This window comes from Coregonus lavaretus (assembly GCF_964263955.1).
Source record: "Coregonus lavaretus genome assembly, contig: SUPER_35_unloc_6, whole genome shotgun sequence".
Lineage (NCBI taxonomy): Eukaryota > Metazoa > Chordata > Actinopteri > Salmoniformes > Salmonidae > Coregonus > Coregonus lavaretus.
In genome coordinates this window covers 627,649-641,478 of record NW_028167176.1, presented here as the reverse complement: position 1 = coordinate 641,478, position 13,830 = coordinate 627,649, and the positions used below count along the sequence as shown (strand labels likewise).

Genomic DNA, 13,830 nt, shown 5'->3' with positions numbered 1-13,830 from the left:
AATAGTCATTGTTGAAGGGAAAAGTGTGTGTTTGATTTAATTCACTGCTTTATTGAAAGTCAAAGAAGGCTGATTTGTATAAAACGTTTGATTCCTTTTAGTAGCAGCTATGATACAGCAGGTGGCAATGTTGGAACTAACATAAATATTGTGTGTTGCAACCTTTATTTTGGAAAATGATCGAGGAAGTAGCCTACATCTTCTCGTTTCCGGAACAAAAACAAACAAAAAAGAGATGTGTTCGAAGCGTACTGTCTGTCTATGGTGTGAAGTCTCCGGACATTGACCGAACACTGCATTGCAAATGAGCTAGTAAGCCTATACTATAAGTGTTTAACATAGAAATAGTACCAAGCCAAGGGAATGTCCAATACCGTCGCCTTTCATGCTCAGCTAGCCTCCATCATTGAGGTTTTGGCGAATGCAGCCGTTGCAGAAATCTGCAAACTTGTAGATGACGGCCATGCTGCCTTACGTTTGGAAATTTCCCATAGCCAGAAAGAAATCGATAACCTGCGGAGGAAGCTGCTTTTGACAAAGTTCCAGAATTCTAGACGGAGCGCAGAGAGATTCGGAGCCCTGCGACGCACAGTTCACAGGCGAGTGGACACCGATCATGTTGTCCGGGAAAGAGAGAGCTTCGTAGGAAAGCCAACAGGTAGACTTGGATATTGTAGTTTTTTTTAACCTTATTTCAACACATTCAAAATAATTTGTAATGTAACGTTTATGAAGGGTTCTCTTTTCTGGTGCAGTGGAAAATCGTTTTGCCTACAGTGAAGGAGGCAACTTTATGCAGGATGTCACCAACCGGAGAGACTCAGGACGCACAGCGACAGACCAGGATGGGGGCATGCAGGTCAGTTGTCATGGACATGGTCAAATTGATTATTTGGGTTCTCATATTTCAAATGTTGGTGGGGATATTTTTCTAATAAAAATGTTTCTGCTGAATACAAAAACACAGATGGCAGACATGCAAGAGGCACCGCTTATCAAAATGGAGAACCTTGACACCAGCATAACAGAAGGTATTATGCAACTTATCAAATCTATGCAATTTACACTTTATGTTGAGTAAAGCCTTCAATGTTTATTGCAGTATTTGATTAAATTCTTAGTCATAACCCATCATTAATAAATAAGGCAAAGAAGAATCAGTCTCCACTACAGGAAGCTGATGTTGTGCTTTACTTTGCCCCATTTCAGAGATTGTCCAACCGGTCAGTGAGAGCAGTGAGAAGATTGTTGTGGCAGAACCAGGTGCTTCATCATCTATTGAAACCACAGACCTTCTGGACCAGCAGGGCAACAGACACAGAGCTCCAGACACCACACTCAATATAGAACCTGAAAACCAGACGTTCCAGCATCCAGCGTCACCATACAACAGAGCAAGGCAGGACCATCAGGTTGCTAAGTGTGTGACCTGGGAAACTGACCATCAACCCATAGCATACAGCCTGTCCCAATGGACAGAGAAGCAAGAGACTGACAACCGAACTGTGAATGCTCCTCACAATGCAGGGCCAGACTCCAAGAGGCTGTCTGAACATCCAGAGAGGAGAGGGGCACCTGGTAACTCTGGGGTCTGCATGTCTGCTTTAGGCTCTCTGGACTGGCTGCCTGATGTGATGCTGGTGGACTCGGTTCCTATTAAAGTGGAGGCAGATATGAGTTCAGAATGGAGCATAACGGGTCAAGAGGTGACATCTGGAGAGGTCTATTCAGAGCGCAGGCAGCTTGTGGACAACAGAGGAAGAGGGGGAATGGAGTCTGGACAGACAAAGTGTCCCACTGACACTCAAAACACAGAGCAAGGGACAACTGTAGGATCAAGATCCAAGTTGCCAGATTTCAACGGACTGTCCACCCCAAACAGTTTTTCATCCCCAAGGGTTACTCTCCAACAAGTTCCCCAAAGAGGGAAGCAAGCCCCCTTCCCGAATTTCAACAGAGGCTCAACTTCTTCATCAAAAGGCATGGAAAAGCAGCCGCAACAGCTAACGTCTCGCTTGGCCAAGAGGCAGCTCCGGTGCAGCCTCTGCGGAAAGCCCTTCCCCCAGCCGGCATACCTAAGGAGGCACATGCGGGTCCATACGGGGGAGAAACCATACGGCTGCAGCCACTGCACCAAGCGTTTCTCCCACAGCCACCAGCTGAAGATGCATGAGAGGGTGCACACTGGAGAGAAACCGTTTCAATGTGTCTACTGTGGGAAGTCCTTCACCCAGTCGGGCCACATGAAGAGGCACCTCCTCGTCCACACTGGCAGCAGGCCACAGGACGTTGGGCTGCCCTGAGTGTTCCAGGGTGAAGTTTCCCCTAGGTACAGATCTAGGATCAGCTTCCTCTCCCCCAATCCTAACCTTAACCATTAGTAGAAAAAATGCTAAACTGACCAAAGATCAGCTTCTAGGGGCAACTTTACACTACTCCACCTGACATAATGATAGTCAGGGCCAGGAGTTTTCCCTCACAATGTGACCAGACCAGGAAAAAACTCCTGACCCTAGTTGTAAAGGGAATGGCTCCACACTACTGGGGTTTTCATATGAAAACTAGGTCTATGTGTTTTTAACAGTTTGGATGGTTTCCACATTGAACGCTTCCCTTTGTGTGTAGTGGTTGTGTTTTCAGTTCAACTGGCTTGATGCTTGGTCCAGAGTGGACTGATCATGTATAACTTATGACAGGTGAAGATTTTAAACATCCTTATGAATTTGTATTGGTGCAGTGGCAAACCAAAGTACAGTATTTTTATTTAATTTAATTTATTATTTATTTTACCAGGTGAGTTGACTGAGAATAGGGAAAAGGGGATACCTAGTCAGTTGTACAACTGAACGCATTCAACTGAAATGTGTCTTCCGCATTTAACCCAACCCCTCTGAATACAGTGTCATTTACAGCAACGTCCGAGGCCTAGTTAAAATATATAGTTAACATACAGAAATATAAGAAAGAAAAAAATACAATAAAATAAAATAATCTATCTCATAAGATTTCTAATTTCCCTTTGCCTCTCAACAAGATAGATGTACTATTAGACTGATAGGCTACAAGCAAGTTATAGAGATGTGATGGATGGAATGAATATATATTTAATGTCAGTCATGATAGAATAAAGTAGGCTAATGCAATTGAATAATAATAATAATTTATATAGTGCTTTTCTACCAACTGAGGTACTCAAAGTGCTTTAAGGGACAAACTCACCTGATCCACCACCAATGCGTGGCACCCACCTGGGTGATGCACAGCGACCATTTTTGTGCCAGAACACTTACCAAACATCAGCTAGAGAGGGGAGGAGTGATATATGCCGATTAGGTGGCCATGATGGTATGATAGCCAGATTGGGAATTTAGCCAGGACACCGGGGTAAACACCCTTAATCTTACGATAAGTGCCATAGGATTTTTAATGACCACTGAGAATCAGAACACCCGTTTAACGTCCCATCCGAAAGACAACGCCCTATGCAGGGCAATGTCCCCTTTACTGCCCTGGAGATCTCCTTAGACCAGAGGGAAGTGCTCTCTACTGGCTTTACAACGCCACTTCCAGCAGCACCTGGTCTCCCATCCAGGGCCCAAACCCTGCTTAGCTTCAGAGGCAAGCCAGCAGTGGGATGCAGGGTGGTATGCTGCTGGTATCAAATTGATGGCATGTGTCAAATTGTTGTTTACTGAAACTCACAAAGTCATCCAATCAATGTAATAAATGTTAAACAATACCTACCTTCGTGTGGTCAACTAGATGATAATTGCTTTGATTGGTGCTTTGAGACAAGCTTGGGGACTCGTCTTGAAAAATCAATGTCAGATTATAATTTTCACTGAATCTCCGTTTGGATATTGGTTAGGCTGGGGAAATGTTATCTATAGTTGAGGTGAGTGCTGCTCTCATCATCTTGTCTAGTTGGCTCATTTATTAGAATATTTTGCCAGCATGTTACATAGTCTTAACAGGTGGATTATGTTGATCTTCACTCCAGTCGTTTAGTATCCTAGGCCTACTCCCGACCAAAAACCTTTTGTTTCACTGAATCTCCATCTGTTACTATAGGTAGGCTACTTGGTTAATTCAATGGCTGCGCAAATAAGTATTCGTTTGCTCATCTATTACTGATCAGAAACATTTAGCATGCTATAATGTAGCCTAAATCAAGTGTAGCCCTATTTTTTGTTCGATCGCGTATAGGCAACTCTAAAAGCCCGCGGAGGTTGTGAAATATGAACACGAGACTCACATGCTTTTGAAAATATAGATTGCTATTATTTTCTATCGGTATCATGATGAATATACTATGAATGCACCCTAACAAAGTGGAGTGAGGGTAGAGATGAAACGTGGAACAAAAAAGCATGGATTTGGGCTCTGTTTCAAATTACCACTATTTTATATGACAGCGGATCCACACGTCTTTTTTTTAACCTTTATTCCATTATATTCTTACTATAAAATATGTGTTGACTGTGATCGGGTAGGTGGGTCTTGTCTGTGCAATTAACAAAATAATTAACTATTAATTTCATTCAACAAAATAATTAACTATTCATTTCATTCATTTGGACGTAACGTAGCCTAATTAAACCCAAAATATGCTATTCTATTCTTTTGAAAATACATGTTTATTAGTCTTGTAATGTTTCTTAGGACCTGCCTGAAAGCATTAATAATGGATTTCTTTTTTATGGTATATATATATATATATATATATATATATATATATATATATATATATATATATATATATATATATATATATATATATCAGTGGATTTATTAAAATAGATGCCCACCCACATCTAAACACCAATAGTAGCACTCAACAGCGGCATGCGCATGGGAGGTATAAAAGGTGTATTCAGGCAAGAATGTCGTAAAACTGTGCATGTTTGTAAGGGGGTCATATAAAAATGGCCCAAAAGACCGTAAATCCTATGTGAAAGCAGTATCACATTTCTAAACCATTGTTGTTATTGTGGGGGGGAAGTACCGTAAATCCTATGTGAAAGCTGTATTACATATTTAAAGCATTGTTGTTATTGTGGAGTACTCCTCTACAGTAGGTGGCGGTGTTGTACTTTCAATTGAATTGCACAGTCCAGTTTATGATTACATTACTGTGAAGATGAGGAAAAAGAAAAATATCACCAGCTGCTTACAAACAAAGCTAGCTAGCGATGTTTAGTTTGTGCCATGATTGTATCAATTTTATTAGCTAGCTAGATAATTGTGAATGATCATAATATAGAAAAACACAAAGACTGTTTCATTGAAGCGTCGTGAGACAATGTCGGGTTCCGTGGTAGATTTCCAGGCGCACATAGCCTCAATCATGGAGGTGCTAGCCAATGCGGCTGTAGCCGAAATCTGCAAAGTTGTTGACGATGGCTATGCGGTTGTACACCTGGAGATGTCCCAAAGCCACAAGGAGAACGAATTTCTCCGGAGGAAAATGAAACTGATGGAACTTCAGATCGCAAGGTTTAGAGCAGAGAAAACAAAGTCTTCAGAGGGGTCCGTCCACAACCGCTTCCATGGAATACGCCTGCTGAACAGACACAACAATCGAGAGACTGCAACGACAGGTTGGTGATGAGCTGAAATTTACAGTGTTTACATAGGCTAAATTATGATAATTTTCAGTTTGACCCCATCCATCAATGGTGTTTCATAAAGTACAAATTAAGCATAATACGGCCGTGATGTATGCATTTCAATACAGTTAGGGTTGTTGTTATATCTAGCCTAGTTGTAGAAGAACGGACATCTGCACAGTTTCACATTGTACATCACTCTCTCGTTTAATGACATGTGCCACACATTCTGACAACCCATTCATCCGTAACGCAGCACACTGTCGTAAACCATAACAACGTACAGTATGACGTACAGCACGTCGTACCATACATAACATTTCCCCCCCCCCCTTTCCAAAACCAGGGACTGGTACCATATATAAAATGTCCATAGGGCAAGAACCTAGAGTGATACCTGTAAGAAATAAACATTAACCCTTAAACGGATGGACTCTCCAAACTAGCCAGTTCAGTCCATTAAACTGGAGGTTGACTAAGACACCTAACGGAGCCTAAGAATGAAAAGAGGTTAAGTAGTCCCCCAGATAAGCAGGGCGAGTTCGTGCCCGCATAGGCCTTTCTTCAACCGCCACCGCTTGTGGCTCTGGCCCTTGGGGAACCCACAGAGGCTGGGGCTCAGGTGGTAGTGGTGGAGGAGGTCCATCCGGTGGCGTCTCTGGCCTGCATGTCTGTTTTGTGTGCCTTCGTGTTCCTTGAGGGGCAGGGACTTTTCTGAGGCGGCTGGCGTGCCAGCGTGATCCATTGCTCATCATGAATGTGGCGGGCCCCAGTTGTCGACTGACCTGCAAGGGGTCCGACCAGAATGAGGCCATTTTGTTGCACCGCTGAGGCCGTCGGGCTCGGACCCAGTCTGACACTTGGATGATCGACTTCTTCACCCTGTGTGCCTTGTCAAAACGCTGTTTCATTGCTTTTGGTGCCTGGTCACTGCCTGCTGATAGTCATACTGTCTGAGGCGGTCGGCCCATCTGTGCAGCCGAAGTGGCTTGTGGCCAGTTCCTGATGCTGACAGTAGCGTTGTGAGGGACTGGTGGTCGGTTCGGAGTGTGAACAGACGGCCATATAGGTAGAGGTGCCACCTTTCGCACGCCCAGACACAAGCCAGTGCTTCTCGTTCGCCCACAGAGTACCGTTGTTCTGTGGGGCTCAGGGCCCTTGAGGCGAAGGCGACGGGCCTCTCAATGCCATTCTGCAGCTGTGAGAGGACAGCTCCTAGTGCTCCAGCTGAGGCGTCACATGTGACAATGGTGTGGCAGACGGGGTCAAAGTGAGCCAAGACTGGGGCTGTGGTGAGCTGGCTCTTCAGTGAGCGGACCGCGTCTGAGCAGGCTGCCGTCCAGGCCCATGGCTCATCCTTCTTGAGGAGCTGGCGAAGGGGCGCTGTGGTCTGAGAGTAGTGGGGCAGAAACCGGAGGTAGTAAGCTGTCATGCCCAAGAATGAGGCCACCTGAGAGGCTGAGGTCGGTTCCGGGATCCGGTGGACGGCTTCAATGTTCGACATGAGTGGGGCAATGCCTTTGGCCGACAGGCGGAAGCCCACAAACTCGACGGCTGGAGCTGCAAAGGTGCACTTTCCACCGTTAAGGGTCAGGTTGTTCCGCAGTAGAGCACTGAATACTCTGTGGAGTCGATAATCATGGATGTGGAGGTCAGGGCCGTGGACCACGATGTCATCCAGATAGACCGCCACCCCAGGTATTCCAGCGAGGATGGTGCTCATCACCTTCTGGAAGCAGCTGGGGGCGGAGCTAAGTCCAAAAGGCATGCATGTATATCTGAACACGCCAGCATGTGTGACAAAGGCCGTGAGGTCTCTGCTAGCTGCATGGAGGGGTACCTGAAGATAACCCTGACGAAGGTCAAGCTTCGTGAAGATCGTGGAGCCATGGAATTGTGCGGTCAGCTCCTCAGCTGTAGGCAAGGGGTACTTATCCGGGACAACGGCCTTGTTCACAGCACGGAGATCCACACAGGTCCGGATTCCACCAGACTTTTTGGTTGCAATGACCAAGTTTGAAATCCAGGGGGCAGCGTTGACTGGCTCAATGATGCCTGCATCCAACTGTGACTTGAGATCTTTTGTGACGTCATCACGCAGTGCAAAGGGAATGCGCCGCAGGGGCTGCATGACTGGGGTCACTTCCGGATTCACTAGGGGCCTGTGAGTAAAGGCTGTGAGGCAGCCCAGTCCATCAAACAGAGTCGGCCAGTTCTGTTGCCATGTGCAGGTAACCTGGTAGATAGCTGACCCACTGTCATCTCTCAGTGTGAATCCCAAGCCTGTGAAGAGGTCGAGGCCCAGGAGGTTGGCACCCCGCTTTGCAACATGAAATGTGAATGATGGCAGATGTTTGGTGCCGTAGTGTACTGGGACCTGGAGGGTGCCTACAATGTCTATCTTGGATCTACCGTACCCACACAGGGCAGTGGAGGGCTGTTGGAGTGGTAGGTGACTGAAAAAACTTGTAGTAAGTGGCAAGGTTGAGCAACGACACCGCAGCGCCAGTATCCAGCAGCAAAGGCAAACCCACCTCACCCAGCTGCACAGTGCATGTCCTGAATGACACATGGTTGGTGGAGACGGTTCGGATTTCCGTGTGTTCATGTTGAGAGTGAGATGAAACTAAGGGCCTGTTCTGGGTGGAGCTAGTAGCAGGGGCAGAACGACACACTTTCGCAAAGTGATTGTATTTTGAACAGTTCTTGCATATTTTCCCACGGGCTGGGCAGTTTGAAGCCCTTGAATTGTGAGAGCTAGCCCCACAGTTGCCACAGCTACTTCTGTTTGTTTGTCTGTGTGCCTGCTGCACGGGCATGTCGGTGTCTGTGTCCATGCAGCTATCGACGCGGGAGGGCGTGCGCAGCGCGTGATCGTTGTAGTGCGCCTGCTCGGGCTGAAGCTGCTGTGTGAGAATGGCTGGGGGCCGAGTGTATGCTGCAGAGCTGTCTGTTAGCATAGAAGAGCATTCCAACGCCGCTTCAACCTGGAGTGCTATTTTAATAGCTCCATCTAGTTGTAAATTATCCGATTCCAAAAGCAGTTTCTCCCTTGTCTTTTCACATAACGTCCCCTCTATCAACTGATCCCTGATTATCTCGTCCTGAAGTGTCCCGTAGTTACAAGAGCTAGCCAAATCCCTCAGATTAGCCACGTAGCTTTGAATGGACTCACCCGGCCGTTGGTGTCTCTTCCGTAGCCGGTAGCGTCGGAGGAGCACTCGCTCTTTCCCGGCGAAGTGGTTCCGTAAGAGGCTGACTGCAGCAGTGAATGTAGGAGCCGATCCAAGCGCTCTGAAAATCCCCTGTCCCTCTGTACCAAGGCAGTGACGGAGCAGTGCTGTCCTCCGCTTGTCGGAGATTGTAGAAAAGTCCATAGCTTCTAGATAAGTGTTAAAACTATCAAGCCAGTTATTCCACGGGACTGGAGGTTCGCCAGGCACGGCGAGGAATGGTGCTGGCGGTGGTAAACTGAATTTCAGCCATCTTCGTCACCAATGTTATATCTAGCCTAGTTGTAGAAGAACGGACATCTGCACAGTTTCACATTGTACATCACTCTCTCGTTTAATGACATGTGCCACACATTCTGACAACCCATTCATCCGTAACGCAGCACACTATCGTAAACCATAACAACGTACAGTACGGCGTACAGCACGTCGTACCATACATAACAGTTGTATTATTGACATTAGCCCTATATGTGTTATGCATACATCCAGGATGTATACACTTAGTGGCCAGTTTATTAGGTAAATCCATCTAGTACCAGGTCGGACTCCCCTTTGCCTCCAGAACAGCCTGAATTCTTCGGGGCATGGAAGCATAGCTCAATTAGTATCAAGGGACCTAACATATGCCAGGAAATCATTCCCCACCCCCCACACCATTACACCACCCCCACCAGCCTGTACTGTTGACACCAGCCAGGATGGGTCCATGGACTCATGCTGCTTACGCCAAATCCTGACTGCCATCAGCATGACGCAACAGGAACCGGGATTCGTCGGACCAGGCAATGTTTTTCCACTCCTCAATTGTCCAGTGTTGGTGATCGCGTGCCCACTGGAGCCGCTTCTTCTTGGTTTTAGCTGATAGGAGTGGAACCCGATGTGGTCGTCTGCTGCAATAGCCCATCCGTGACAAGGACCAACGAGTTGTGCGTTCCGAGATGCGGTTCTGCACACCACTGTTGTACTGCGCCATTATTTGCCTGTTTGTGGCCCGCCTGTTAGCCTGCACGATTCTTGCCATTCTCCTTCGACCTCTCTCATCAACGAGCTGTTTTCGCCCACAGGAATGCCGCTGACTGGATGTTTTTTATTTCCCGCACCATTCTCGGTAAACCCTAGACACTGTCGTGCGTGAAAAGCCCAGGAGGCCAGGCATTTCTGAGATACTGGAACTGGCGCGCCTGGCACCGACGACCATACCACGCTCAAAGTCGCTTAGGTCACTCGTTTTGCCCATTCTAACGTTCAGTCGAACAGTAACTGGATGCCTGTCTGCCTGCTTTATATAGCAAGCCAGGGCCACCAGACTCACTGTCTGTAGGAGCAAACCATTTTCGTGAAGGGGGTGGTGTACCTAAACTGGCCACTTAGTGTATATGGTACTGTTAACACAGCTAGAATCCTTCTAGCTCTATAGACACATTACCCACGTCATTAACATATTATGCTTGCTTTGTTATTTGTTAAACACCATTGATGGATAGGTCAAATTGAAGATGATCATAATTTTGTAAACCATCATTGTTATGAAATGTATTTTTTTTCCAGGACCTACTTGGCAAAGCAGAGCCAGACTTTCCAACAGGAGTTTTGGGAACAGCAGCATTCAAAGAGACAGACAGCCCATAGACGTGGACCAAGAGGATGTCTCTCCGTCAAAGCATATGGATGCTACAAGTGATGAGGTAACGCCCAATTTTTAACAGCTGATTTCAGTCAGTCACAGACCTATGTCTGTTTTAGTCTCGGACACCAGACACTTCCGCCTGGGGATGAGGTTATGTCTGTATAGACGTGTGTGCCAGCACATTATAACCAGCGATCTTTGCGGTGAGTAGAGTAATACTCCCTATACTTTCAATGCATTTATGCGCAAAAGGTTTGTAAACGCTCACGCAAAATACAAAAGGTGTTTACCCTCCACTACACCACTGATTATAACACAATAACAACAAGGCAACTACTATGAATTTTACTAAATCCCATGTCATGCCCATATCTCCATTCAGTAGATAGTTAGCCTTTTTTAGAATCAGATTGTGAAATACTTACACTCTGGTTTCTAACATGTAGGCTCAGCATTCCCCAACAGTCCCATTACAAGCCAGAATGTTGAACAAACTTAATTTAAATTTACTTCAACTAATCTGTAACCTGAGACAAAATATCCACAGGGAAGCGTTATCAACCCGACCTTCAGTACTCTGGTCTGTCTATCGGTTTGTATTTCTGATTTTGTATTTTCAATACTGATGCAATTCGCACGTGACAAACACTTGCACAATATGGCCGAGCCTAACCAACCAACAGACCGAACGTAGTCCCACGCAATCAGATGGCAAATGTCACAAACCCTTCCAGCTGCTTGCGAGGAAACCTGCTTACGTCGACTACGTCCGGTTAGATCCTGCTATTGTTTACATATTGTGCGTCATGTGCAATGCATCAGGAGATTGAAAATACAAGCGACTGAACCTACCGGCGCCGCAAAAAGTAGGGTAACCAACACTTTCCTGTGGATACCCTATCTCCACCTCCTACCACCAAAAGGACCAACAGCACGTACAACCAGTAAAGTAAGTGTAAATATCATTTTATTCAACATTCTGGCTTGTAGAGACTCTTGCGTCTTTTTTAAGCAGACTACTTTCAGACTGAATATCCATGGTAACAGTCTGATGTTTAGGCATGTAGAAAGTGTATGCTCATCTCTCCCACTTAACCCCATCAGCAGTCAGGAGAGACAGAGGAAGGGGAACTAGACCTGCTGATCATCAAGGAAGAGGGAGAAGCAGATGACCAGGACTCTAGGTCCAGCCACCCAGCCAGAACAGTGGAGGGCAGCAGAGAGCTAACCACCCAACCGGCTGCAGCCACCACAGAGGACCCCGCCTTCCAGTCCAGTGGCCCCAAAGGCAACAACAATTACAACAACACCGCTATGGAGGTCAGTGGATCTGACGACGTCCTCCTCCAATCAGAAACAGGGAATATGAACCAGGGACCCCAGCAGGACACAGAATTTGAACTCCGAGCAGAGAGACAGAGTCTGGACACAAAGTGTGACATGAACAGGGATCTCACTCTTCTAAGAGATTCTTTAAACCAGGTGTGGAGAGAGGTAGTAGTGACTGATGATGGTGCCTCTGCTGCTCACACTAAAGTAATGGACCTAGGGAGTGGCCCAGTGGGCTCAGAAATGCAGACTAGCTCTGCCATAGAAATGAGAAGTGTAGGGTTAGAAAACCACAGGTTCCATTCCTCATCAGAACATGTGATAGTGATTGACTCTGTATCCAGTGGGCAGCAGGTAGATAGAGATTTTGAGTGGGGTCAGGTGGGTACAGCTACTACACCACAGGTCAAGGGGACTGGAAATAAGCAGGAAGTGGGAGTGTTTAACAGAAACGCACCAATGATTCACCACGAATCGATGAGAGACAACACTATGCAATTGGTTTCACCCAGCTTCCGGCCCTCAGAAATAAATACAGGCATGCATCTTGGCACAGGAAATGCAGGTGAGGCCAACAAAGATAGTTGGTGCTCATTGGCAAGCCTCCATAGACACTCTGAAATACCAGGAAGAAGAGCTGAACAACCAGCTCAAACCCCACTTCCTGTCAGCCATTTTAGACCATGCGCCACAACTTCCTCTCACTCGAGTAATCTCGCCACAGACGTTAGACCAGGCACCGTAGAACGACCGTACGGTTGCCCGAGCTGCAATAAGAAGTTTGTCCACGAGAGTGACTTGCGGCAGCACGCTGTCATCCACACCAGAAAGCGGCCGTTCGCCTGCACCTTGTGTGAGAAGAGATTTGTGTCCCGCGCCAAGCTCCAAATGCACCTGAACGTCCACACTGGCGAGAAGCCCTTCAGTTGTGCACATTGCGGGCGCAGGTTCTCCCACTCCAGCAATCTGAAAAGACATCAGAAGCTTCATCATTGAGAAATTGCACAGAAGCAAGAGATTCCTATTGAAAAATGCTGTTATAGCAATATCATGAGTTCAAACGTCAGTTGATGTAACGTAGTCATATGTCTGCAGGATGTTTGCCTTGGTCTCATACGTTTACAATACAACGTGGTTCATATTTACATTATCTACAAAGATACGTTTTCTTGGCTTCTTTAAGGCCAACAGCATCACTCACATTGACTGTTAAGGTTGATAATGGTTCAATATAGGTGCCTCAGACTAAAGTTATAGCAGATCCTGCAGTTGTACTGTGAGAGTGAAAAACTGTCCTTTTGTACCAATTTGACCAATGGCTATTGCTGTTTGTTTGTCAATTCCTATAATTCCATCAATAAATAATATTTTTCAAAGAATTCCATGGTGCTTCTTGACCCTATCGACCCCAGCTAGCACATGATGTTCTGAGAACCATATGTTTCTTAGATGGGAATTTCAGTACTTCAGCATAACGTTTCCTACAGGTTTCCTCATGATTCTATTTAAAGTAATGTTCTGAAATTGTTCAGAGAACGTTAACAAACCACATTCTTCTGTGGGAATTTCATTTAAAAAATGTTTTAAACGGTCCATAAAAACCACAAGAAACAGTAACGTTAAAAAAACGTTCTAAGAATGTTATTTAATGACATTAGCATCAACATAACTCTATCGTCTATCTTGTTAAGTATGTTCAGGTATGTTGGCCGCTCCCACTATTTGGCCACACCGGATCTTAATGAGTGCTTGTTTACTTTGAAAGGGGGTCGGTTTGAATAGACTAAAATGAACAGCTTTGTATAAGTCAAAAAAACAAAAAAAACATGGCATGTTAGCTCCATCATGGTGGCACAGTGAACTAATTTCATGCATAGAGAACAGAAGATCATAGGTTCGAATCTCACTGATGCCGTGCCACAATAAAAAAAAGAAATGTGTTTGCATGATTAATGCCTAAACAAATTAATTTCCATGTTTCCCATCTGTGCTTGGAGTTCAAAACAGTTAACCCAAACTAAGCTAGCGT

General features: G+C 45.8%; 2 protein-coding genes across 2 annotated transcripts; both read left to right on the top strand.

The window, feature by feature from the left end:
• The first annotated feature begins 272 nt into the window (after positions 1-272).
• On the top strand, positions 273-2,366 carry LOC311110487 (uncharacterized protein). The gene is made up of 4 exons (XM_084189047.1): positions 273-658; positions 756-859; positions 968-1,031; positions 1,210-2,366. Exons 1-4 carry the CDS (start codon positions 364-366, stop codon positions 2,301-2,303), a joined length of 1,557 nt encoding a protein of 518 aa, XP_084045173.1. The 5' UTR covers positions 273-363; the 3' UTR covers positions 2,304-2,366.
• Positions 2,367-5,138: 2,772 nt separating this feature from the next.
• LOC311110490 (uncharacterized protein) lies at positions 5,139-13,174 on the top strand. The gene is made up of 3 exons (XM_084189050.1): positions 5,139-5,600; positions 10,394-10,530; positions 11,577-13,174. The coding sequence occupies exons 1-3, from the start codon at positions 5,303-5,305 to the stop codon at positions 12,795-12,797; spliced, it is 1,656 nt and encodes a 551-aa protein (XP_084045176.1). The 5' UTR covers positions 5,139-5,302; the 3' UTR covers positions 12,798-13,174.
• Positions 13,175-13,830: the final 656 nt, after the last annotated feature.

What these genes read in the sequence shown, in the direction of transcription:
- LOC311110490 (XM_084189050.1), top strand. Translation starts at nt 5,303, where the DNA reads ATGTCGGGTTCCGTGGTAGATTTCCAGGCGCACATAGCCTCAATCATG. An exon ending in TCGAGAGACTGCAACGACAG is followed by an intron (nt 5,601 to 10,393) that starts GTTGGTGATGAG and finishes TTTTTTTTCCAG; the next exon opens with GACCTACTTGGCAAAGCAGA. An exon ending in TGGATGCTACAAGTGATGAG is followed by an intron (nt 10,531 to 11,576) that starts GTAACGCCCAAT and finishes TAACCCCATCAG; the next exon opens with CAGTCAGGAGAGACAGAGGA.
- LOC311110487 (XM_084189047.1), top strand. Translation starts at nt 364, where the DNA reads ATGTCCAATACCGTCGCCTTTCATGCTCAGCTAGCCTCCATCATTGAG. An exon ending in CTTCGTAGGAAAGCCAACAG is followed by an intron (nt 659 to 755) that starts GTAGACTTGGAT and finishes TTTCTGGTGCAG; the next exon opens with TGGAAAATCGTTTTGCCTAC. An exon ending in ACCAGGATGGGGGCATGCAG is followed by an intron (nt 860 to 967) that starts GTCAGTTGTCAT and finishes ACAAAAACACAG; the next exon opens with ATGGCAGACATGCAAGAGGC.